This window comes from Atheta coriaria, unplaced genomic scaffold (genome assembly GCF_025399875.1).
Source record: "Atheta coriaria isolate IRGN ID8LTWV9N9 unplaced genomic scaffold, Caltech_Dcor_3.1 hic_scaffold_7_pilon, whole genome shotgun sequence".
Lineage (NCBI taxonomy): Eukaryota > Metazoa > Arthropoda > Insecta > Coleoptera > Staphylinidae > Dalotia > Dalotia coriaria.
The window spans coordinates 10,084,253-10,108,003 of record NW_027045449.1 but is presented as its reverse complement, the minus strand read 5'-3'; the positions used below and the strand labels follow the sequence as shown (position 1 = coordinate 10,108,003).

The 23,751-nt window shown below is 39.5% G+C and overlaps 1 protein-coding gene across 2 annotated transcripts; it reads right to left on the bottom strand.

The window, feature by feature from the left end:
* Positions 1-103: 103 nt before the first annotated feature.
* LOC135795144 (titin) lies at positions 104-23,626 on the bottom strand. 2 transcript variants are annotated; one of them, XM_065306698.1, is made up of 5 exons: positions 23,386-23,626; positions 9,846-12,181; positions 9,697-9,789; positions 3,318-9,633; positions 104-3,240 (listed from the first exon to the last, which is right to left on the bottom strand). In XM_065306698.1, the coding sequence occupies exons 2-5, from the start codon at positions 12,175-12,177 to the stop codon at positions 1,284-1,286; spliced, it is 10,698 nt and encodes a 3,565-aa protein (XP_065162770.1). In that variant the 5' UTR covers positions 12,178-12,181; positions 23,386-23,626; the 3' UTR covers positions 104-1,283. The 2 variants fall into 2 exon arrangements, with proteins under 2 accessions (XP_065162770.1, XP_065162771.1); XM_065306699.1 differs by lacking the exon at positions 23,386-23,626 and adding an exon at positions 22,818-22,969.
* Between the last annotated feature and the right edge of the window lie 125 nt (positions 23,627-23,751).

Below are 23,751 nucleotides of genomic sequence, written 5' to 3'. Positions count from 1 at the left end.
ACAGGATAATTCGCCGCAATAAAAATGTACATTTCTATATAATTTTGACGCTTAAATAAATAAATTTAGCAGAAAATTACACAGATCAATAATGATCAAGAGATTTGCGAATATTTTGTTTTATTCATTTCTAGTTTTATGTATATGTACACAGAAAAACTTAAAAAACAAATTACATACCATGTTTATATCTCTCGCAGTACAATTTATCGCTTAAAACTATCTACACTTTGTTTATACCCTAGTTATGGTAGTAGTATCATTAAAAAACTAGACATCTCAATCAGACAATCAATCAAATGAATTAATCCGAAGGCACAATTTGGCAGTGGAATAATGAAAAACAATATGAACGTAATGCATAAATTCAATGGATTCAAAAAGAACAATACTCCTTGTCCCTAACAAAAGATATTAAACCAAAAAAATAATTTCGAATGTGCTGCCAACCAGTAAATGAATCATACGAACACTTTAACGCACATATACAATTGTTTCAAACATCTTTTTTTAAAACATTGAATAAAAAAAGAACAAAAATCGAAATGTTTACATAATACGACTCGTTTTAACGTAATTATTATGTATTAGTAATTATAAACGTAATGAACACATACTTTTTCTCTTCGTTTGTTACATATTTTGCAGCAAGAATTTTCACGCAAGTAAAAAAAATTAAACTAACATAAATGGCATTAAATATGAACTTGTGATGCATCAATGTTTCTACTGCTTTTATCGTGCTACCTACAAAAATTATTATTTAATAGACCAGATATTTTCGGGTGCATCGCCACATGCTGAGCAATCATCCAAATGATCATCCAATCTGATGGCCCCGTTGACGTGAAACCCAAAAACTAACAAAGCCTAATTAATTATTCAGCAATAAAATTCGTTTACCTCACATTTTACTAGCGATTATAATAAATGGTAATTATGCAAAATGTAAATATAAAATTGTACTACATATTTCTCTTGTTTGCTTCCTTAGCATATAAATAAAGTCTGTCTCACCTTGTTATTCACTAACAAAATATTTTCACATTGAATCACTGCATTTTCGTACGTTTAAATCGATTAATTATATTAACAATTAAATGCATTTCTCCAATGCGCTATGTACAAGCGATCATCTTTTAGTTAGGTAGTCCATTTCGTTACTAGTTAAAAGCCCATTGAACGTGTAGTTATTTACAATACAAAAGTTATTTTTTACATTCATCAAAGCCGCTTCTTTTCAAAGTCAAGTTTTACTCATTGCTGGAATCTTTACTATTGATCTATCGATTTGTTTTCTTGCCCTTGGCATGGGCCAATAGCGTGACCAACTTTTTAGGCGAGTCGCCCACAATCCACCCGTGCTGTGGTCGATCTTCTTCATCATCAATTTCATCCCGAACCGACTTTACCTCTATCAGGTTCTGGGTATCATCTTCGCTAGACGATGACCAGTAGTACAAAGTGTCGACGGCCGCTCGTTTCCTGCGGTTAGCCGCTAATGTTTCCTCGTCCTGGGGTGATCTTGGTACACGTGGGTGTTTTGCCTTCGGCGCTCTGGGTGATTTATTCTCTCTGCTGTCGGTTCTACTCTTAACACTACTGCTGGAGCGTTTCGTTTTGTTTTTCGGTGGTGCACTTGAAATGGTGGTAGTTGTATCAAGGGCTGGTGGTTCAGTCAATGAATCTTCTACTGGACCATCAAATGGATTGGGTGATCTAAGTATCTCTTTACGTCTCTCGATTTTATTGTTTTGCACATCGTCAGTGTCGATATGAGTATCGTCGTTGGCAACACTCTTTAACTGCGGAGTGGGTTGAGATGCTGGTGTGGTTTTAGGTTGCCGTGATTCTTTAATTTTCTCAGTTGTTCCCGACTCTTGCATGCTCAATCGCAACATAGCTTCAAATTCTGAGTCATCTGAACTCCAGTATTCAATCAAAACGTTCTGCTTTCCGCTAGTGCATTTACGTTGACTCTTTCGTCCTGCCACTCCCATGCATTCTTTAATTTCTTCATCTAGGTTGATACCATTGTCACGTGGTTTACTTTTACGAATTTGACGCTTTTTGGGTGCTTTGGAAAGATTAAATTCGTCGTCGCTTGATTCACTGTGTTTTCGTGAACGTCTACGACTGTTTTTCACTGATTTCGGTGTTGATTTCTTAGTTTTGATTTCCTTACTCTCTTTCATCTCAGAGTCATAATTTTCTGAAAGACTTTTCGGTTCATTTCTGCTCTCAACCTTTTCAATGGGAGAAGCAAGTGGTGTGCTGGTGTTGGAAGGCGTTTGCGTATTAACTTTGAGTGGTTGCTGGTCGTCTTTACCTTGCAACAACTTGTCAAACAGCAAATCCATCTCTTTTTCGGACATTTTTGGCCGCTCTTTTGGCGCCGGAGACTTTTCAGGTGGTGGCGTTGCAATTTCTTCCACTGGCCCGCCAATTATATACTTATCAAGAGCGTCCCCTTCATCAACCGGCGTACTCTCCTTGCTTCCTTCAACTTTAGCCTTAAATGCGTTCTTAAAAATCCTGCCCATAATCTGACATTTCTTTTTAGTGATATTTTCTTGTGGTGTAGGAATACCAGATGGTTTTATGGAAGTACTCGACTCTGTTTCGGTAGAGAATGAATTAACGGATTGAACTTCGGCACCAAAGAGATCTAAATCTTGATTGTTGCTTTCAGATTCACTTTCAATAATATCATCAATAAGCGCAGCTAGCTTCGCTTTCTTGGTTGACTTAATCTCTTTCTTTTCCGGCACGATATCTTTGTCGCCAAATTTACTGCCATTTCGGAAGTTCAATTTAGAAGCAGACGAAAACAAGTCGGTATTGTCCTGAGTCTCCTCAAAATCATAAACATCGGGTAATTTATCACTATCTGTAAGATAATCGCCTTGTTTTCGCGTTCGGGTGTTGCGTCTCTTCGTCACTTTCATCCCCAGCTTGTTTCCAAAGTTGAGACCTTTTGATTTACAAATAATTTTAGCAGATTCTTCAATTTCGAGACGTTTTGATGTTGGGCTGCAGTCCAAAACTTGATTCATGTCAATCTCATCAGTTGGTATTGATACTTTCAATCCTTCAAAGACTTTCATCGCTCCTTTAGTCATAACTTTCTTGCTGTCATTGGTGAGGTCGGTGAAATTATCAGTACTGTTTGATGAACTTTTAGGTGTCAGTTGAACAGCATAGTCAATAATAGACGTTTGCGTGGTATCGGATTTCCTTCTAAAACACACAAACAAATGTATAAATATTTTACAATTCTCAAGGGGAAAACAAAATACAAATTATCTAATACTAACCGTTCTTTCTGCTTCTTTCGTTTAGGTGATTTTCCCTTCATTGCTTCCGCGATTAAACCAACAAACTTAGCGTTGATGTTCTTCCGAAAGTCCACGCTATTGCTGCTCTCGTCAATATCGGACTTAGAATCCAATTTAAAGTTAAACGGTTTAAAGTTATTTTCTTCACGTCCTACGTGCGGCACTGAAGATTGTGAGATGTCCTCATACTCTCTTTTGTTCATCTTAGTGCTCCAATCAGTTTTGATCGAGTCCGAATTCGAGAAGTCATCAAACGTGTCTCCAATTGGCGTATTCGGACAGGAATCCGACATGAAATCATCGTCATTGACCAATCTCCGGCTATCCAGGTCCTTCTGTTTGCCGCAATTATTTGTGTCATCGGATCGATTTTTGATGTTATAATCAGACACGAGCGTCGCACGTGACTTCTTACTTTCGCTAACTTCTGAACTACTCTTAAGTAGGCTACAACACTCAAGAAAGAGTTCTTCGTCACGGTTGAGAGTCTTTCTAGAACGCTCCTGTTCGTAATTGCGGTTATTCATACTATCTTCGGATATCTCCTCGTACTGCGCGTTGGGTTTGACAAAGTTCCTCTCATCGCTGTAAGATATGATTCTGGAAGAGTCATCGGCCTTAATATCGCTCACCAAACTCATATCAGATGGACACCTATCTGATTTATCGGACCCAATAGACTGTACAGATTGCACTGTCGTATCGTCCATATACTCAAAACTGGCTTTATTTTCTTCGATGATATTCTCCAACAAAGACAATTGATTCTTCAAAAATTCATCGGAGGAGCTTTTGTTGATTAGGGTTGACGCGGGGCTAATGTTAAAAGTCTGTGTGGGTGTGTAAGCAACGGAATCAGAGTCGAAACTTTTACGTTCGCCCAAACTTTTGTAACGTTTGGGTTCCTGCTGGCATTGTTTGTCCACGTCGGAATAATTGTCCATATTTTCAACAGGTTTATTTAGTACGTCGCTTATGATATCGGCAAGCCGCAGAGAATCGTTGTTAGTTTTAAGACTAAACGGGGACGTTACCAGCATGCTCTTTGTTACATCCGAATGAGATCTACCACGCATAAATTCCGAAGTAGGTGATAGTATATTTGTTTCATCCAATTTTTCAATTATGTCCTTTGTGGTAATGTTGTCAACAATTTTCTCAACTTCTTCTGGTGGTTCCACAACTTTCTCAGCATCGGCATTCTTTTCTTCTTCTTCAACGGGCTGCTTTTCAGGAATGTTTGATTTTGTTTCAGGCGTTTCATTGTCTTCTTCTTTTGAATCATTTTCAATCAAATCATTCTGTTTCTTCTTTGCTTCGGCTTCCAAAGCTTCAATTTCAGATAATTTTGCAATGTGCGTCAAGGTTCGTTTATGTTTGTTTAAACTATCAAGCCGTCCGAATTGTTTATTACAAATTTCACACAAATGTTCTTGAATTGTTTCAATCGGTATTTTTTTAGCTTTCGAATTCTTCCCTTTCTTTACCTTGAAACGACTTACGAGTTTAGTAGCTAACGCTGAGTCATTAAGATCTGGAGTCTGAATGAACGATTCATTTTGTACATCTTTCAATGGTGTGTTTATCTCCTCATGGGTAGTTTCCTGTGTCTCTTTTGATGTTAATAATTTCACAGATTTAGTTAATTTACCATTATTTTCATCATCAACCACGTGTACTTTGCTTGGACTGTGTCCGTTGCGTTTACTTCGTTTGATTGTTTTAGTTTTAAGATGGTCCATGTTCTCTTTCGAATTGTCGCCAGTGCATTCATCGTCCTCTTCATCAAAATCATAGATCGCAATTGATTTCTTAGGTTCATTCTCTGCCGCATTTGAAGGGGTTGTAAGATTAGTGTCTTCAGTTGCTATTGTTACCGGTGGCTGAGAACTGTCATCATCAGATTTGCGCTTCCGCGATCGTGTTTTGGTAATATCCGGCGATGGAACAATAGATGGTGTTTCCGAAATTGATTCTTCAGGTGTTACAGTGACGTTTTCAACAGTATTAGGATCTGATAAAACTCTGGGAACTGCTCTAAATTTTCTCTTCGGTTTTCGGCCGCGTTTTCCTTTGATTTTGATCGGGGTGGTTTGCAATTCGTCAACGACCTTTTCTTCAACCGGAACCAATAAATCATTAATAATTTGTTTAGTTTCTTCGGGTTCCGGTACAAGTGGAATAGTATCGGCAATCGTTTTCTTTCCCTTTCTTGTTTTTGATTTGGACTTTTTATTTCCTTCCGGAGTTTCTGTCACTTCGACGGCAGGCTCCAAATTCTCAACTTTTTCTTCCACAACACCAGCCACTTCAGAAACTAAATCAGGCGTTTTGTCATTTTCCTCTGTGATGGTAATTGGCGTGCGGTGTTCTTGACCAGCAACCACATCAACGTTTGAACAATGTTCGAGAGAAGTTTCTGAAGTTAAAGATGGAACTTCTGCTGCAACCTCAGGAGTTACTGTAGTTGTGCCTTCTGCTGTATCAACATTTGCTTCAATCGGATCATCTGAGGTTTTAATTACATTTTCCACTTCTATTGCAAGACTTTGTTTTGTAACCGATTTCTTTGACTTTTCGAGCATTTTAGTGCGTCTTGATTTAGGCCTGCCAACTTTACGTACTTTTAGCGTGACTTTTTTAGCTGAACTTTCTTTTTTACTATCAGATTCGGCAATTATTTCAGGATCTTTTATAGTTTCTACAGGTGTGCTGACGTCATTTGGCGTTTCCTGCTCACTAACTACATTACTTTGCGTTTCTTCAACTTCAGAGGTTTTAATTTCCGAATGTTGAGCAGAAATACTTTCGGTCACCTCGCACTCTTTCTTAGCAACAGAATTAATCGCATTTCCAAAATTCAAATGATTGATTGTACAATTAAAATCGTTAATAAGTTGTCGTACCGATACTGTTTTCTTCTCTGGTGTCACCAACACAGGTAATTTAGATTTTGGCTTTCGACCCCGTTTAGATTTGGGTGCTGGAATCATAATAGCATCGTAATTAACATGATTACCATTATTTTTCAATCCGCTTTCGTTCATAAGCTCTTCAACTGTTTTGCCTGTATCTCGATTACGATTACATTTAACAGCTTCGGAGGGTGAAATGGAGACAACCGGTATTACGTCTTCAAAATCAATTTCTTCCACAACTGTTGGCATTAGCATATCTTCAATGGACAATCCAATATCTGGGGTGCAAACCACAGACTCCCCGGAAAATATTATAGGCGTTTCAAAACTGACTTTATTTTGATATTGAAGTGTTTGATCAATACTGATTTTATTTTCTAACTGAGATGATAAGTTTGTGGATGTTACTACTGCAGAATCTATTTTGGACGCTTCTTTCCTAATTGCTGATTCTTCATCGCTGATAACAATTGGTTCCAAAACCGGATTGAAATACGTGTGCAAGGACGCCACCTCAGATTTCCTCTTACGATTATTTTTATTCTGCGTTTGCGGATCATTTTTACTAGATTTCTTGACTTTCTTTAAAAATGCTTCCTGTATTTGTGATTTAACTTTCTCTGGAGTAACAATACCGGCTGGAATATTCGAGACTTCTTTATCAATAGCAATAACTTTTTCACATTCACCACTGTTATCCGGGTTGCTAACAGAAGGGCCGATGCTTTTTAACAAAGTGGCAAGCGGTAATTCATCTTCAGACTCACTGTTGGTCTCGATCTGAGGTGGAGACGGCTTCGGAATAACTTTGGTCTCCAATACGATGGCTTCATTTTCTATTGGAACGTTTGACTTAAGATTGAAATTAACAGTCTCAATGGGACGCTCTGGCGCTACTTCGTAAGGCGTGTTCTTCTGGTCGGTCACATTATCATTTCCCGGCAATATAATGTCAATTACTGCACATTTCTTCGTAGATAAATCCACCGGTACATCATCTTCAATCAGCAATTCTGGTTTCCTAGTGAAAGACAAATCAACCGGCAGTTCATCCTTTTCCTCAGAAACATTCGTAGATAAGTGATTTTGTTGGACAGCGTGAACAAGATGTGGTGTTTGAGGTGCATTAGATATAACCTGAGATTTATCAGTCGCACACGTTTTGGGCACGTAAATAGAATCGTTCAACAATTGTGACTCCTCTATAATGGTGGATAGTTTTTTGTTAATTTTCGGAATTTTCAAATCGACAAACGTTTTCTTTGTTTTTCGCTGCGGTAAGCTCCTTCTATTGCTGCCCATCTTTCGTTCGAAATCATTCAAAAGAAGATCCTGCTCCAAGCGGGCAACGTTCAATTGTTCCTGAACAAACGTCCTTTCAGTGCGTTTATTTGGCGGCTTGCGGTTGCTTCCAATTTTCCTCACAACTGGTTTGGTCGACTTTTTAGTCAAACCCTTTAAACCGTTAATAACGTCAGCCTTGGCGTGGTGATCCAAATGCCCATTACGAATCTCTTTCGGATGAATCTCTTCAAAACACTTGATCAAATCGGCTACATCATATCCTTGTTTGATCACAGGCATCAAAGTCTTCTGCTCCATTTCAATATTTTCCTTATCCTGTTCAATAACTGGACTGGACAAGTCATTAATCGTAATGGCTGTTTGCATGGAAGGTGCAATGGCCGCCTCGGGTGGTGAATTCTTTATGGGCAAGGGTGATGGTGGCGCCGCTTCTGGTTCCTTGGCACTCTCCAAATTTTCCGAAACAGTCTCCTCAGGAATTACAACATTCTGTTCCTCCGTTGTTGTATCATGCGGACTAACAACCACCACTGGTGTCTCGGGTTGTTGTTGGACAAGAAGAGAAACTGTTTCTTTTATAGTTGTGACAGGACTGTGAACCACAGTTGTCGCTGGGGTGTCACTTTTGCATTGCAGCTTTGAGGTCAGCATCGCAATGCAATCGTTTAGGCCTTTGGCACGTTTGCATAGTTTGCTTTTGCTCCTTCCTAATAACGGTGACAATGACGGCAATGAGAGCGGACTAGTGAGTTGTCCTCCACACGTCGGCGTCGTGATGCCATCAGTAGAGAGCTGGCATTGCGTTGTGTCTGATGCAGAATTAATGCTAACGCTGAGAGTTTCATTCAGAGCATTCACAGTCGTTAGTAAAGGTACACTCGGTGGGACATTTCCTGTATTACACAAATTATCCATGCTATCGATATCCTTATCAGCTAATGTAATTGTTATGTTTGGAGCACACTGAGTTGTAGTATCTTTATCACTAGCGGAGGTCTGGTGCACTAAAGTGTCTTGCGCTTCATTAATGTTTTTGACAAGTTTATTATTTATTTCACTAACACTACTGAGAGAGGGTGCAATAGCTGAAGGTCTATTGTCATTATCACGTTTCTCTATCTCCTGGGAGTCACTTATAGTCCTGATAGCGTCTTCGCGGGTACTTTCTTCTAAAAAATGCTCGTTTGACGGCACCTCCACACGTTCCTCATTCGCAACTAATTTCGTCGCTTTTTTATCACTTTTATTCTTTTGATTAGTCACTTTCAACTTTTTAACCACTTTCCTAATGCCCGCAAAGCGCTTGCGTTTTTCTTCCGGCGCATTTGCAGTGGATGCGGACGAAGTCGACGCGGTTTCCTCATCGGTTTTATTCTTTCGGCGCATGCTTAGTGTACGCAGCAGTTTGGTACCAAAGTTCGCGCGCAACTTTTTCTTTTTCGGTGACTTTGCAAGCCTATCACTAGAAGCACTTGAATTATCCGTAAGATTACTTGAATTGCGTGTTTTACGCCAATTGTCACCCACTTTGCGCAAGTGTCCGCTAGTGCCGGCTTCAGGAGATAGTTTTTCGACGGAGCCGCCGCTACTCGAGCTCACCTTGGTCGTTCGTTTTTTAATAACCGAACGACGAAACTTCTGCACCTTTTTAAATAAACTAATTTTCTTTTTCACTTCCTCCGCACGCTGCTCCTCCGTTAATTCTACAGGCGCTTGCGGCATATCACCGCCTCGTGCAGGTGTAGCACGCTTTGCCTGTAAGGCTTTATACTTCCGCCGCACCATAATGTTATTATCGATAAGCGAACTGGAGATCACTTTGTTTAAATTGCGCACTGATTTTCGTACTTTATTAACGGGATTGCACTTGCTCGCGACCAGCACTTTGCGTTTAACTAACGTCGAGCTTTCCTGGAGAAGCTTCTCGGCGCGTGTCTTCGGTAGTTTTTGATTCTTCGCCTTCTTGACGTCCACTTTCTTGCTGGCCTTCGGGAAGCCATCCTTGAGGGACATTTCCGTACGTGTGGCGCGCTTAGCAGGAAGGTTGGCCAACATCCGTTGAATGGTTTCAGCTGTACCGAGAAACAAGAAACAAAATTTAGTGAAATGAATTACGGGAGCGTTTAGTAGATTACCGTCGCTCGGTTTCTCCCGTGGCCGCTCAGTACGCTTGTAAGTCTTTTTCTCTTTGTTTTCTTTCTTGGGTGGCTCGTGTCGTTTAAGCAGTCCTATAAAAACGGAAAGACGAATAAAATATAATCAAAAATTCTCCACCCTCGCTTACCTCTGCGTTTTCTTCGCGTCTTGGCGCCGTATGGTCGATATTTGCACTTCTTCCTAATGAGCATCCAGCTCCAGTCCTCGCCGCACTCGAGAATATGCCGATGCAGCTCTCCCAGCGAGTTGCACACTTTTTTGCACTTGGTACACTGGCGCGCAGTACTACGCGTCCAGCTCTTAACCACCGGCGACTCCTCTACAAAGTTCATCTTCCCCAGACCCGGAATACTAAGATGCTTATAATACGCGCCCTGCTTCCCGACAAACTCGTAATGTTGACACCAAACATTCTGATGCACGATATTCTTATGATCCATTAATTCCCGCATGTTGGCCGGACGCATTCCGCACGCAGCGCAAATGAACAGCCTTGACCTCGTCCATTCGCCGGATAATTCGACCAGCGCGTGCTTGTCCCGCGGGGACACTTGTGGCGCCTCGAAGTTCTCCGTCTCCTCCGAGGAGCAAATCAATGTGATTTTATCCGAACGATCAACGTGTGTGTCACCGGCCAAAGAAGCCCGTCTCAAATTCAAATAGGCAGGCATTTCGGAATCGGTCAGCTCTGTTTTAACACCCGGGACTAAAACCTCCGGTTGCGTAAGGTCAAACACCCGCTGGAGCACATCCTCCAGGAAACAGGAGACTTCAACACGAGCTTCCCGGGAAACACTGCCATCCAACACGGCTTGTTTGTTTGCCTCCAGTTTAAGATCTTCAAAAGGTCCACGCCGGTCCAATATTCGATTCAACTCCTCATTTTGTTTCTTGGCGCGGTATTCGTCACCTTTCTTATAATCCTGCTTTTCCTTCTCACTGCGTGCTGTATTCGCAATCGCCTGTTGACGATTCTTGACCACATATTGTGTCCACATGTCTAACTTAGACAAATCACGATTTTCTTTAATCTCCTGTATACTAGCCTGGTACTTTCTGCGTGTGAAATATTTGTAATGCACCTCATCGGGTTTCGGTTTCTTTTTGGAAGCTTTCGATCCGTATTCAATCTGCGCTTCGGGATCGTCACCTAATTGAGGCGCGAGAAAAGTCGCAACGGGCGTGGCCGCGTGCAATGATATTTCGCAACCGTAATTATTCTCGGCGGGTTTGATCTCGGTCTGCGTTTTCTCAAAGTTGGAAATCCGGCTTTCGGACTCCTCATTTTTGAAGAGCTTTCCGTCGATGTGGTTTTGCAGGTTGTCGGCAATATTGCACTTGATCCGGGTGTAGAAAGCCTGGTCGAAAACATCACTGAATGTCAGCGATGTGATTCGGAGGTTGTCGATCGAATGATCAGTGATTTTCTTGACCCGATAGAAGGCGTCGAATGTCGGATACGGATTCTCGTGCGTTGCGGCTTTCTGAATTTCCCGTTCGCTCGCATCCGGAATCACTTCCTTTGCTTTGATTTTCTTTTTCGACGATGTGGATGACGAGGATGACGTTGTGCTGGATGCGGAGGAGTTGTTCTTATTGGGTGACGGTGATTCTTTGTTCTGCAAGCGCGCCGAACGCTTGGTGCCTAATTTTGTACTTTTAATCGGTGTCTTCTTACTGCGCAACTCTTTATGCTCCATGATGATTTTCTCATCTTTCGAATTATGATCCTGGCTATCATTCGGTTTGAAATCTTTTGTTTTGCTCTTATGATTGAATCCTTTACTCTTCGCGCCAGTCTCCTCCACGCTCACACTCTCCGCGTCCACGTGCTCCTTCTTAATACCATGTGCCTCCTCTTTGTGCTCATCCAGATGCGTCTTGAGCACAAATCGTTCGCGGCAAGCGACGCACGCGAAATATCGATCGGCGTGCTCGCCCACGAGATGACGAAACAGATCGCTTAGATCATCGTCGCCAGCCGGCGGCTGAAACGCGTCGCAGAATTGGCATTGCAGCGTCGTTGTTGGGGCGGCGCCGGCGGTGGTGACGGCGCCCTGCTGGAAGCGTGAGCTGGAACGACGCGCCTGTTTCACGGAATGGCAGCGCTCGACGTGCTTCTGCCGCAGGCCGTCTGCGACAAACGTGCGCTCACAATACAAACAAGGCAGTTTGCGTGTCTTTTTGCGCTCCGGATCCGTACTCTTCGGAAAGGTATCAATGATACTCTGCACATCGCGACTCAGCGGCAAGCTACAATAGAGGCTAGTGGAGCTAACTCTGTCATCCTCCTGCTTGACCACAAGTTGATCATTCGACAACGATGCGTCCGTATTGCCGCTTGTTTTGAGCAACGGTTTGTCGTCGTTATCGCTCCCATCGCTCGCCTGCTGCTCCTGTTCCGCATTGTGCTCCTGGGCGGGTTCAACCATCTCGTCGACGAGATCGTCGTTCACCATCCTCCTGCAAGCAAAGAACACACAGTCTATTTACTCTAATGTTGCGTATGTACCAATGCAGATTATGCATTAATTAAGCGCCGAATGGTTGGGTATTTTTAGGCTGACACACTTCCGAGTGTTACTTGTATATTGGCATCTAGCATGCCATGCGTCTAACAAGCTTCAACTGGAACGCGAGTGCTTCTAATGTTTACAATTGTCTTGAGGGACTTTGCATTAAAATATTTACACCAGAACTTCGACCTGCAGCGCATCAAATCTCAAAATGCAGTATAATTACAAAACTTCTCTTTCTACTCGCACAGAAAGTCAAAACTATTACAACACAATCGCATTAGCGACAAAATTATAAACTCCATAACTAAAGAGCACACAATTCAAGTTAACCACATTATATGTAAATTTTGTGCGAATCTACAAAGTAAGTACATTGCATCGAATTTAATTCGCATAAGGAAATAACAGGGAGCTTTCACATTATTGGATAACTTCGCAGGTACTGCGGGGAAAATATTACAAGAGACACTGAATGTCATCGTGGGTGACTTTAAAATATTCCACATTCGAGGATAAAATATTTTATTTTGATAATTCCGGCGGAAATTTTTTGATTATATTGAAAAATTCAAAACCTACATTCGTACGAAATGTTTGAGATGCCTCCATTCGCCAGTATAAAACTTTCCTGCGCCGAGCAACTAGTTACATCCGACAATTCGAATACGTTGAGCATTTCGTACGTACAATTCGCGCACACATCCGTTCAATTTCGACGTCGTCCTGCCGAGTTTTCCGAGGCTGAAACTCTGTGGTCGGGCTGTTCGACGCGCTGCTGACTGAACGCCCGCCGAACGTAATGGAAACTTCATCCTCGAGCGAACCGTCTCTCGTCTGGCGAAGAGATGCCAACTCGGCGCGCGCGAATCGATAAATGAGAAAACATTTCTCACAAACGTAATAAAAAATTCTTTTGTCGAAACAGAAGTTCTAGTGTCGGACGTGGTGCCAAGTGGGCAAAAAAATCAAAAAGTGATCCCTCTTTTATATAGCTTAGCTGCAATATTTTCAGCGGCGTTACCACATTAATTAGACATCAAATTTTAACCTATAGCTCAATAGACAATAAAAAAATACAAATACAATGAATAAACCATGCGTAAAAGAAAACCCATGCAGGAAAAAAATAAAAATTCCAATCAATTTTTGCGGATGCCAATAAATTTCGAATTTACCCGTCCCGTGCGCAATTTTTCCACCGGCAAACGTTTGACCTCGCAATAACATCCGTCAAATGGCAATATTTTCAACCGTCGTGCAATCAAATGCAGAAACTAACCATCGAAGCGCCAGTAAAACAAAATCTACGCCAATAAAACAAAGAAATACGAAGAAAACGAAAGTTTTTCTTTTTCCCATAAAAATTTAAACCTAAAACTTCCACCTTGGGTCTGACAAACAACAGTTAATAAATACGCTGTTCACTTCCATCTAATAGAAAAATATTAATGGTCGTACATCGCGAAGTGGATGTTAGAAAACGTTGCTTTTGATAAATTTCTGTGTCGCCCGCGACTGCCGCTCACACAAATAGAGAGAAAAGAAAGAAGCGCGCGCCTTGCAAATGGAACGAGCGACGGCACACACACAAATACATCGTCGGCATACACATACAAACACCAAAAACGCAGAGGGGCACGAGCTGGATGGCGAACGCGATACAGCGTCGAAGATACGGCACGGCGCACGCGGTCATACCTCGCCTCCTCTCTCGGTCGGCGTCCCGACGCTCGGCTCGGTTCCCAGCGCGCAAACAAAGGCGTCGGGCTTCCCCCGCATCGATCTCGCCCGCCCCACCAGCGTTCGTGTTTCGCGCCCGCTGCTCTCGGCTTTAAACTTCACTACCAACTTCAGCAAACCCGCGAACACGCTGTATGCGCACCGCACCGACATAGAACTTATACATTTTGCTCGCGCTCCCGGCTTCAATTCCAACGCCGAACATAATGCTTCCCAATGCTTCTTCCTAGCCGCCAAGTTTTCTGCTCGAGCACAGCGAGTTCAGCGGAAAAAATAATGATAAATTGCTTTCGGTATAGTTATTTTTTATTTTGCGTTCTTTTTCTACCATTTTGCCACATCACACTCGGCGCCATGATATAATGGCGGTGTTGGCGGTTTTTGTGGCACTTGAAACATTTTTTTCGGTTCTCAAAACGAAAAAAGCGGCAAAAAGTAACGGAAGAAAAATGAAGATGGAAAAAAACGTATAATACTAACAAGCGAGAGAAGAAAGCCAGGCTATGGATGGAAATTTAATTAAGATTCAATGCCACAAACACAACAAAAAGAAATGTCATAGAAGAAAAAAATAGTTAAAAAAAAGCCAAGAAAATTCAATTAAATTCTTCTATTTTGACATTTTTTACTAAAAACTAAGAGCAAACAACGAAATAACAAACATTTTATTGTATTTTGCATTAAATTTTGGTAATATTCCAGAGTAGTTTTAAAAAAACAGCAAATAAATCCTTTTTTCGTCAAAAAACTTCGCTAAAATATAAATTTTACCAGAAATATTGAGCTTTTTATATGTAAAAGTACTTTTTATACATTTTACAACTGTACAACTCTCTAAAATTCTAATAAATCTAAACTTTTGGCATTTTGGCACTCCACTTGCATGATTCCCCAAAAACTATCCTCCACCACAATCTAAAATCCTCATTTCACGCTCCTAATATTCCAAAATACAAAATTTAACAATATCCAAAGTTCCAAAAGTAGTGTCACCGTTGTTCTACCTGTTAGGCGCGCCAGCACCAGGCGAGACACACTGCCACAGCCACAAATGCATTATGGAGGTCATCAGCAAGGTAATAACAGTAAACGTGCGTTCGCAGAGTAGCTCGAGCGCGCGAACGCTAGCCGTAACGTAACGTCCAACGTCCATATGCATTACGCCTCGTTCGTATATACACCACAATATTCGTGCATACGTTATTATCACCGCGCCGGTCTCGTGATACCCCAAGTGCATTCGTGGATTTCCGAGCCTTCGACACGGTATCGACGCGTTCGCAAACTTCCCGCAAACCGATCCGTTTCGTACCATTCGGATACACGTGCTGCAACACGTTCAGTTTCGATTTGGAGCGTCTGTCTGCCTATCTATAGACAAGAGTAATACTAAATCTGCTCGTGGCTAGAGTAAAACTTTTCTTAGGAAACATTTTCGTGCAGAAATATTCCACGTAATCAGCGATTATTGGCCGAAATTTAAAAGATCTAAAGATAAACTTGACCTTGTTACATCTTTTTTGTCTCCGCCACATAACATAACCAATTTGCGCGTCTGGTAAACGAGTCTAACGGTTTTACGTTCGTTTTTCGCCTGTAACGCGCGTATCGTGGAAGCGTCTAGCTCTAATCGCCGCTTACTTTTTATGCATCGCAAGTTGGAATTGTAGAACGAACCGGGATGGTCCGGTGGCCTTCTATTGCAACACACACACACACACACATTTGATTCTAGAATGCTGCGCACTGACCAACATAACAAACTAGCGAATACAAGAAGAAAAAAAGCGACTGTGTAAATCTCATGTCGTCGCATCGTCAACACACGAATAGTTGAAATACAAAAATTCAGAACGCTTTTCGTATGCAAGATGCGTGGCAGCGTTTTAGGGTTTATACGCTTTTTTGCTCCCCCTTTTCGAAATTTAGGTCTGGCACATCCAGCGGCTGTTTGTTCGCCATGTCTGTCGATATAGCATGGCCGGTTGGGCGAAAAACAGGCCAAAGGATGAGGCGGCGTGGATGTGAATTCAAAATGCAAATGGCTGGACGTGCCACACTTGCCCAGCAAGCGGCAGCTTGGGTCGAACCCCCCGATGAAGTTATTCCTCATTCTTCAATCCTTTTTATATTCGTGAATAATATATTAATATTTTAATATATTTTAATATATATTTAAAATCACGTATCGAGAGGTGATAATTTCGAGATTATTACAAAAATTAAACAATTAACAAAGTGTGATTTGATAAATAAAAAAAATCACGTCTTATCTGTGTGTTTGGCAAGTAAATTTTGAAAAAAATGTAAACCTACTGTAAAGTAGCCGCAATGTACACTTTGAGTCACCCAACATAGTAACACTGTCCTCGGGAATTATATTTTTATCTCAAATCGTTCAGCGTGGCATTTAAAGCTTCTCTCTATCACAAATAACTTTTTAAAAAATAGTGCAAAACACGATACAGATACAAATTAATATTTTATAGCGTAAATACACAATTTTAACACGTTGAAATATTCAGAACAAAGCGAAATTCGACTGTATCATTTAATTTTACTCAATTTATCGCCGAATTTGCGATCAATACATCATAAACGATGCCGACATATTCCACCTACATCCGAACGCAAACAGATCACTAATGCATTTTGCATTCATCCCAAATTTCAATAGTTTAGCTCAGCGTAATTGATAATTAATGCAAATTAATACAAAAATTAAAAGTGAAACAACAATAATCCGTAATTAGAGAATACAATCAACAATTTTGTAGAGACATGTTTCAAATGTGAATTAACATACCTAGTAACAACCAACTGTCCTTCGTGTCTATAAGGTAGGATATATAGCAAAATGCTCAATGATTTTACAACAATTACAAAGCCGTTTTATTTACGTGCGGCACGCACCGCAGCAGCTGCTTCGTTTACAATCGGTGTGTAACGTGATGCAACATATTTGCTTTGCGCGCTTCTTATCTTGGTGTAATGTGCAATGTATGTGCAAATTGTATGCTAGGCGACACATTCGGCATTGATAACGCAAAATTGCGCCGGAATTGTAATGCATATTTTATATATTGCAACAAAATCGATCAATAAAAGATAATTCAAGGTGTGTACATTTAAAATTGTAGCACGTTATATCGAGAAACAAAAAAATAAGCAAATATTGTGATTCTATGCGCATCTACATCTGTTTAATTTTTTGTAAGGTGGTTATAAACTCAATTATTCTGGTAAAATTGCCCGTAAATATTTCCTGAAGTCGAAATATGAATTCCGCGACGCAATGTTGTATTCACTTGTGTTATGTTTAAATGATTTTGTAGTAACGCAACGTGCACCGCAACAAATTAGCTGAAAACTCGTGCTTAAGTGATAGAAATTTGCATTGCAATTTATAGGAATGTTGGGATCATAATTTCAACAATATTTCAAGTGTTACCATCGATGTCACGTCTTTGAAAAAATATTCTAGGTCGTAATTGTTAGAAATGAAAATATTTTTCGTCGTTACACAAAGAAAATGTAGCACTGTACCAGGAAAATTAATATAAACCAACCAAGTACGAGTAGAATACATTTAAATCGATTAACGTTAAAACGAATCTGAAGGAAATTCATGGGCAGAGATTTCGCAATTCATTGTATTACACTCCTAATATAAAATATTCCAAAAACCTTAAAATAACAAAAAGAAAAACTAGTTTTCTGCAGTCATTTGCTTCTTTTTAAAATTGATCGTGTAAAACGGTTCGAATTATATCCAGAAAACACATAATTTCGCACCAAAGAATGCAGACACTAATTCCTCGCTCGAAAAAACAAATTTTTCTTTTAATTTCACATTCTAAATTCCTATTAATGGCTTTTGTTTTTCGTTTTAAGGAATGCACTAAACCTAGCGGCAGTAAAACTTAATTTTCTTCCTCGAACGCGTTTATTTATATTCGCGTATTGTTATGTGGTCAATACCAAAACTAAGCAACGTTAATATAAATACAAACAAGTGAGCGACAAAATATACCGTGTACATCGGCTAATAATCTAATTAAACGACACAATGCAATTGCAAATAGCGAAATAAAATAAACAAACAAAGAACTTATGCAACTTAAACACATATTGTTCTTCTAGCGTTGATTATGTGACGCATGTGCTAATGAATGAGCGCCTTAATGAAACAGACAAATTCCACGACAACAAAGCTTCAATTAATCATCGAAGTATTGCAGTTGCACTATTCAAGCATATCTCAACAATCATTCATTATAAATTATTTTTAAAAATCTGTATTTATTCAAAACATCAAATATCAATATTGATATAAAACCAAATTAATTTTTTATTTAACAAAGCCGCGCAATCTGCATTGCAATCCTTAATCTACTCACATCACAAATTTCATCTGTAAATATTGCGCGCAATTTTCATCCATGAGAATATGAAACACAAATATGCACTGCAGAGATAACATCTACATAAAATATTAATAATATCACATCCGAATGTGCATGCAGCATGCAAAAAAAAAGACAGACGAGGATATTTTCAACAAACAAAACCTGTTTGCGTGTGTTTTCGGATAGTAATTAATTTCTATATAGATGAATAATACCGCTGACCTGAGCGCAGGCAGACTGTACGGTGTTGTTTGTGTCCTACACACAACATCCATGTCGGTCGACCAAAACAAAGAAACCCAAAACGAAAACCACGCATTTTGTTGTATCGGTCGAGAGGAGCGAAACCGTGTAAAACTCAATAAAGTATTTAAACGTAAGCTTTTGAAGAAAAATGTATGCGGAAAAAAATTGTGTGGGCTTTTTCGGTTTTATGTTTATGCGTTGATGCGATTCGAGCGGAGATGTTGAAGATGTTGAGTCTGAGTGTGCGCTCGGGTCCTTATAATTTATTTGTGAGGACTATTTTGTGGACGAGCTTAAGAACTCAGGTTTTTACATTAAATTTTTATGATCAAACAACTTCAAGAATGAGTGAAATATTATTAAGTAATAAAAATCATAGTAGTACATACAATAATTAAAAACAAAATGTCTTATTCTAGTAAAATTGTGTTACTTGACTAGAAAATAGAATATTTCTAATATCAAAATTAGAATTATTATTGTTTTTAATGTAATAAATGTTAATCTTGACTTTAATAGCTGCAATAAATAACAATCTTTGAATTTAAAGATAAACTAAAAGAGAATGATCTTATATTGCAGTTCTTTAAAGTTCATTTAAAACCAAACGGTAAATCGTTTCAGTCAATTGTCGATTGTTTCGGTCAATTGTTTCTAAATTAATTTAATCCGAAAATTGAATTTATTTTCAAATTTTCGCGTGATTTTCGATAAAAAAAATTATTTTAGTGAAATTAATTTACGTCACAAGAAAATAGACTATTTTAATTCTCAATAATGTAATTATTATTGTTTTCCTGTCTTAAAAGCTTCCAACAAGAACAGCCTTTGACGCTTTTCTTGAATTTATAGGTAAATTAAAGATAAAAACAGTTTAATTTTCATTTAAAGGCAATTTTTTCAGTCAGGGTAAAAAAACTAGATAAATTTAAGTTAATATCAGAAAATTGTATATAAATTTCAATATTGAAGTTATTTTTATTATTCCCATGATTATTCATTGATAAGACGAATATTTATTTTTAAAAAACGCAATTTCAATACCCTGATACATAAATAATCCAAGAAATACAAAATACCTCCAAACATTTCCCAATAAAACAGAAAAAATCCGCTTATTTTTCCAATAAAACCTAATACAAAATACATTTACTGGATATTTCAAAATATTCAAATTCTAAATGTTCCCAAACTCAATTGTCTGTCTCCCCGTGTAATACGAGATGAGCTCCGCTGAAATTGTTCGCCGGCACGCTCAATATCGACCGGATATTTTATACGCATACAAAATTGGTCAGTCGCAACACTCGCAACTTTCGCCACTTGACGAATATTATTCTACGAATACGGGAATTATTCGTACAAATAAATGCGCCCGCCGCATCAAAAGTTCAATTCCGATGCATTGCAGCAGCAGCACGCGTCACATGCAGAACGCAGCAGGCCAGCACCAACAATATTATTACAAGCGTGTTGGTGCTGGTGATTTAGTTTCGGTCTAGCTTTAAATGTATCATTATGTTTCGAGGATGACGTCGGGTTATTGAACTGCACGAATATACACGCCAACGATAAGATAATTTTTCAAATAGTCAATGAACAAATAATATAAAAAAAGCGCATCATCAAAACTTCACTTTAACGACTAAATGTATTCTACTCGGACTTGGTTGGTTTACGAGAATATTAATTTTCCAGTTACAGTGCTACACTTTCTCTGTGTAACGACGAAAAATATTTTCATTTCTAACAATTATGACCTAGAATATTTTTTCAAAGACGTGACATCGATGGTAACACTTGAAATATTGTTGTAATTATGATCCCAACATTCCTATAAATTGCAATGCATATTTCTATAACTTAAGCACGATTTTTCAGTTAATTTGTTAGGGTGCACATTGCGTTACTACAAAATCATTTAAACATAACACAAGTGCATACAACAACGCGACGCGGAATTCATATTTAGACATCAGGAAATATTTACCTGCATTTTTACAAGAGTAATCGAGTTAATAAACAGCTTACAAACGATTAAACAGATGTCGATTGGTGTAAAATCGCAATATTTGAAATTTTTTTTGTTTCCCGGTGTAAAAACACATCGCTACAATGTAACAAAATGTCCGATCATTGCATGGAGTTTTAAAGAAGCTTTAGTGTATTTCTATTGTCCGTGTAACACGAAAAACTGAAAATTATACAATTTAAAAGATTTAAAAAGATTTAAAAGATGGTTCCCTTCATCCCAGGGATGGTTTAAAACTAAAAAAAAAGTTGAAATAGCCAGAAATAATAATTACCCAAATAAAAAATAAGTAAATTTGAAGAAAATTACGAGTTTCAGTGAATTGTTTCAAAATTTGTAAATAACTCCACCCGGAAAATAGATTTTTGTGTAATTTTCAAACAATACCGCATGTTAAAACCCTTGGTGTGCAATGAAAACATTAATAACCTTATATTAAAAAGCATCGACTGCAATTTCTTTATGAAGAAATATAATAACAAAACGTTTTGTAATAATCACACAACCATAAAGCGCATACCTATACTCATACCTATATTAAATCAACGTAGCGTTTACGAGACGATGGCAGCGTTAATTTCCAGTTTAAAAATAAAAAATAAGCAGCGCACATACTTTCCAGCGCCACTCACACATGCATAATTACCCGTGTAATTCGTCGGGGAGCTTAATGTAATGAGGCATTGTTTGTCGATTGCAAAATTCACTTTTCACATTTCATAATTGCATTACATTACATTTCAATTGCACTTTCGGCGAAATTAAAGCTTAACTGCTCGCTCAAGTTCGGGACAGCGAATCAACATGAAATGAAATAAACACACGGGTGGATTGCCGTATAATAAAAATACAAGCAGGTAGAAAGTCGCAGACAATACATGTACTTGTACAACCAACTTGTGAGTTGTGAGGAATGTTAGGAGGTCGAGGAGAGTAAAGAGTAAAATATAGAATAGAAGCAGAAAGGTTTACTGGTTTAGTGCAACTGAAATGATCGAAAAACACGGTTTCGGTGAAAACCGAGGCGGATAGAAGCAGACATCATGTGGACTTTAGATAGTAATTATAATTTATCCAGCTTACGGCCTAGATTAGAGTTTAAATTGGGATTAGATTTACCCAATAGTGTTTGGTCTTCTAATGGTGGCACAAAGGATCGAAAGCATATTCATTACGAACTACATTTTACGATGTAAAATGGGTATACATTTTATGATGGGTGTTTGAACTAATAATTTCGGTTCTGGTCGACTGGGGCCGTTAGGTTGTGCATTGTCAATAACACTGGTAGACAAATAACTGGTAATTGTGAAAAATACTCATTATGCAAAGCGCATTCTGGAAATATTTATCAATTATTGCAGAAACTAGAAAATCAATCAACAATGTAATTTAGGCATTAGTGTTTTTAGAAACTGGCTACAAAATTAAGGTTTTTCCAGAGACGAAAACGTTACAGTTTGTAAATAAGTGACTGTAACTATAAAACTAAAAATGGTTTTTCCTGACAAATATTACGGCACCTAAATCTAAAATATAAAGAAAAAAAGAAAAAGCAAATATTTGAAAGAATATTTTTAAAAATTTCAGATTTTTAAGAAAAAAAAAACGTTTTTCGGGTGTCGCTTGTGTAGTTTCGACACCTCAAACATCTCAATCTCCATTTTTACACAAATGAGTGACCAAAAGTGAATTTTACGCATTAAAAACGCGATATTTTCTACGACAGCTGTTTTCTTAATTTGACACTGACATTTTCAGATTAGTTCAAGGTCAAAGGTAATTTTTGATTACCAAATACAAATTACACCATCGTAGATGAACTTATAATACGCAGGTTGCCAATAATAACGCACTAGGGTGCAAAATCTAAATTTACGCATCCAAATTTACGAAAAATAGCAAAAAATTGCCATAAATTAAATTTAAAATTAGAAAATTGTCCAAAATAGTCATTATATACCCTAGCGTTTAAAATGAGTTATTTCTACACTATTGTAATTAAATTTATTAAAATATTCCCTAACACTCTGTATAAACTAAACTGGATTTTACCCATGCACTAAAATCATCTGATCGCCGGTGCTTTCTCTCCACAACGCCTAATTATTCATATATCATCCTAGGCGTCCGAACGTGTGAAATGTACTTACTTATGCCTCACCCGCTGGTTGGCAATGTGTGCAATGTTTGCCTCTCTGCGCTCGACCGTCGTCGACGCTGCTCACCACAAAGTGCAACCTTAATTTCTAAATTCGTTCGCGTGCACTTTCCTGTCCCATCTCTCGGCACAACTCAAACGCGCAAACCGAATGAAATTAACGAAAGCAGTCGCCGCGACGCCGTGTGTTGTCTAGCCTCGAGGGTTTCGGGTACGCACTCCCGTATTCCCGTCGGGCGTCGTTCAAGCGACGCCTCGCCTCGACTTCCGAGTGGGCGCAAGGGCCACGTATTCAGCGAGCGATAACGCGAGATGCGGAGAGACATCAGGACGCGGTGTGTCTCTCCGAGAAGCGTCGCTTGCCAAAAAGGGTGACTCTATGGGGTGGCCACCACCAGCAGCGACTGAAAATCGCACTCGGCACACGCACACACGTTCAACTTTCCTTGTGTGCGAATGTGTGCGTGCGACGGGCGTACGTGCATACGCTCGTTACGCGCACGGCCGATGCCCACGAAGGGAGCACAGAGCGGAGTTGAAATGAAATTGTCGCAACCTACCTGCCGTCTCGGCGTTCACTAGGTGCAGGCGTCGCCGTCCATTTGCGCCGACCGTGGGGCTGGAGCACTCCGAGTCCGCTCTGTGTGCGCCCGCAGAGGTTAAGATACACAAACAAAACACTCGGTATGCGCCAAGTAGGGCGAGATCACGTACGCGTACCGCGACACGGACACGGCCAGGCAGCGCCAAGCAGCACGGCCAGTTCGGTGCTCGCACACCCGACTAAAACGCAAGCGCACCAGCTGGCCGCGATCGACTCGTGTGCACACTGAAAATGCAATACACGCGGTGCGAGAACGCCGCACGACGGCCGAAGACACTAACTGAATGATAGCGCCATCGCGCAGGAAGCTAGAAGATCAAAA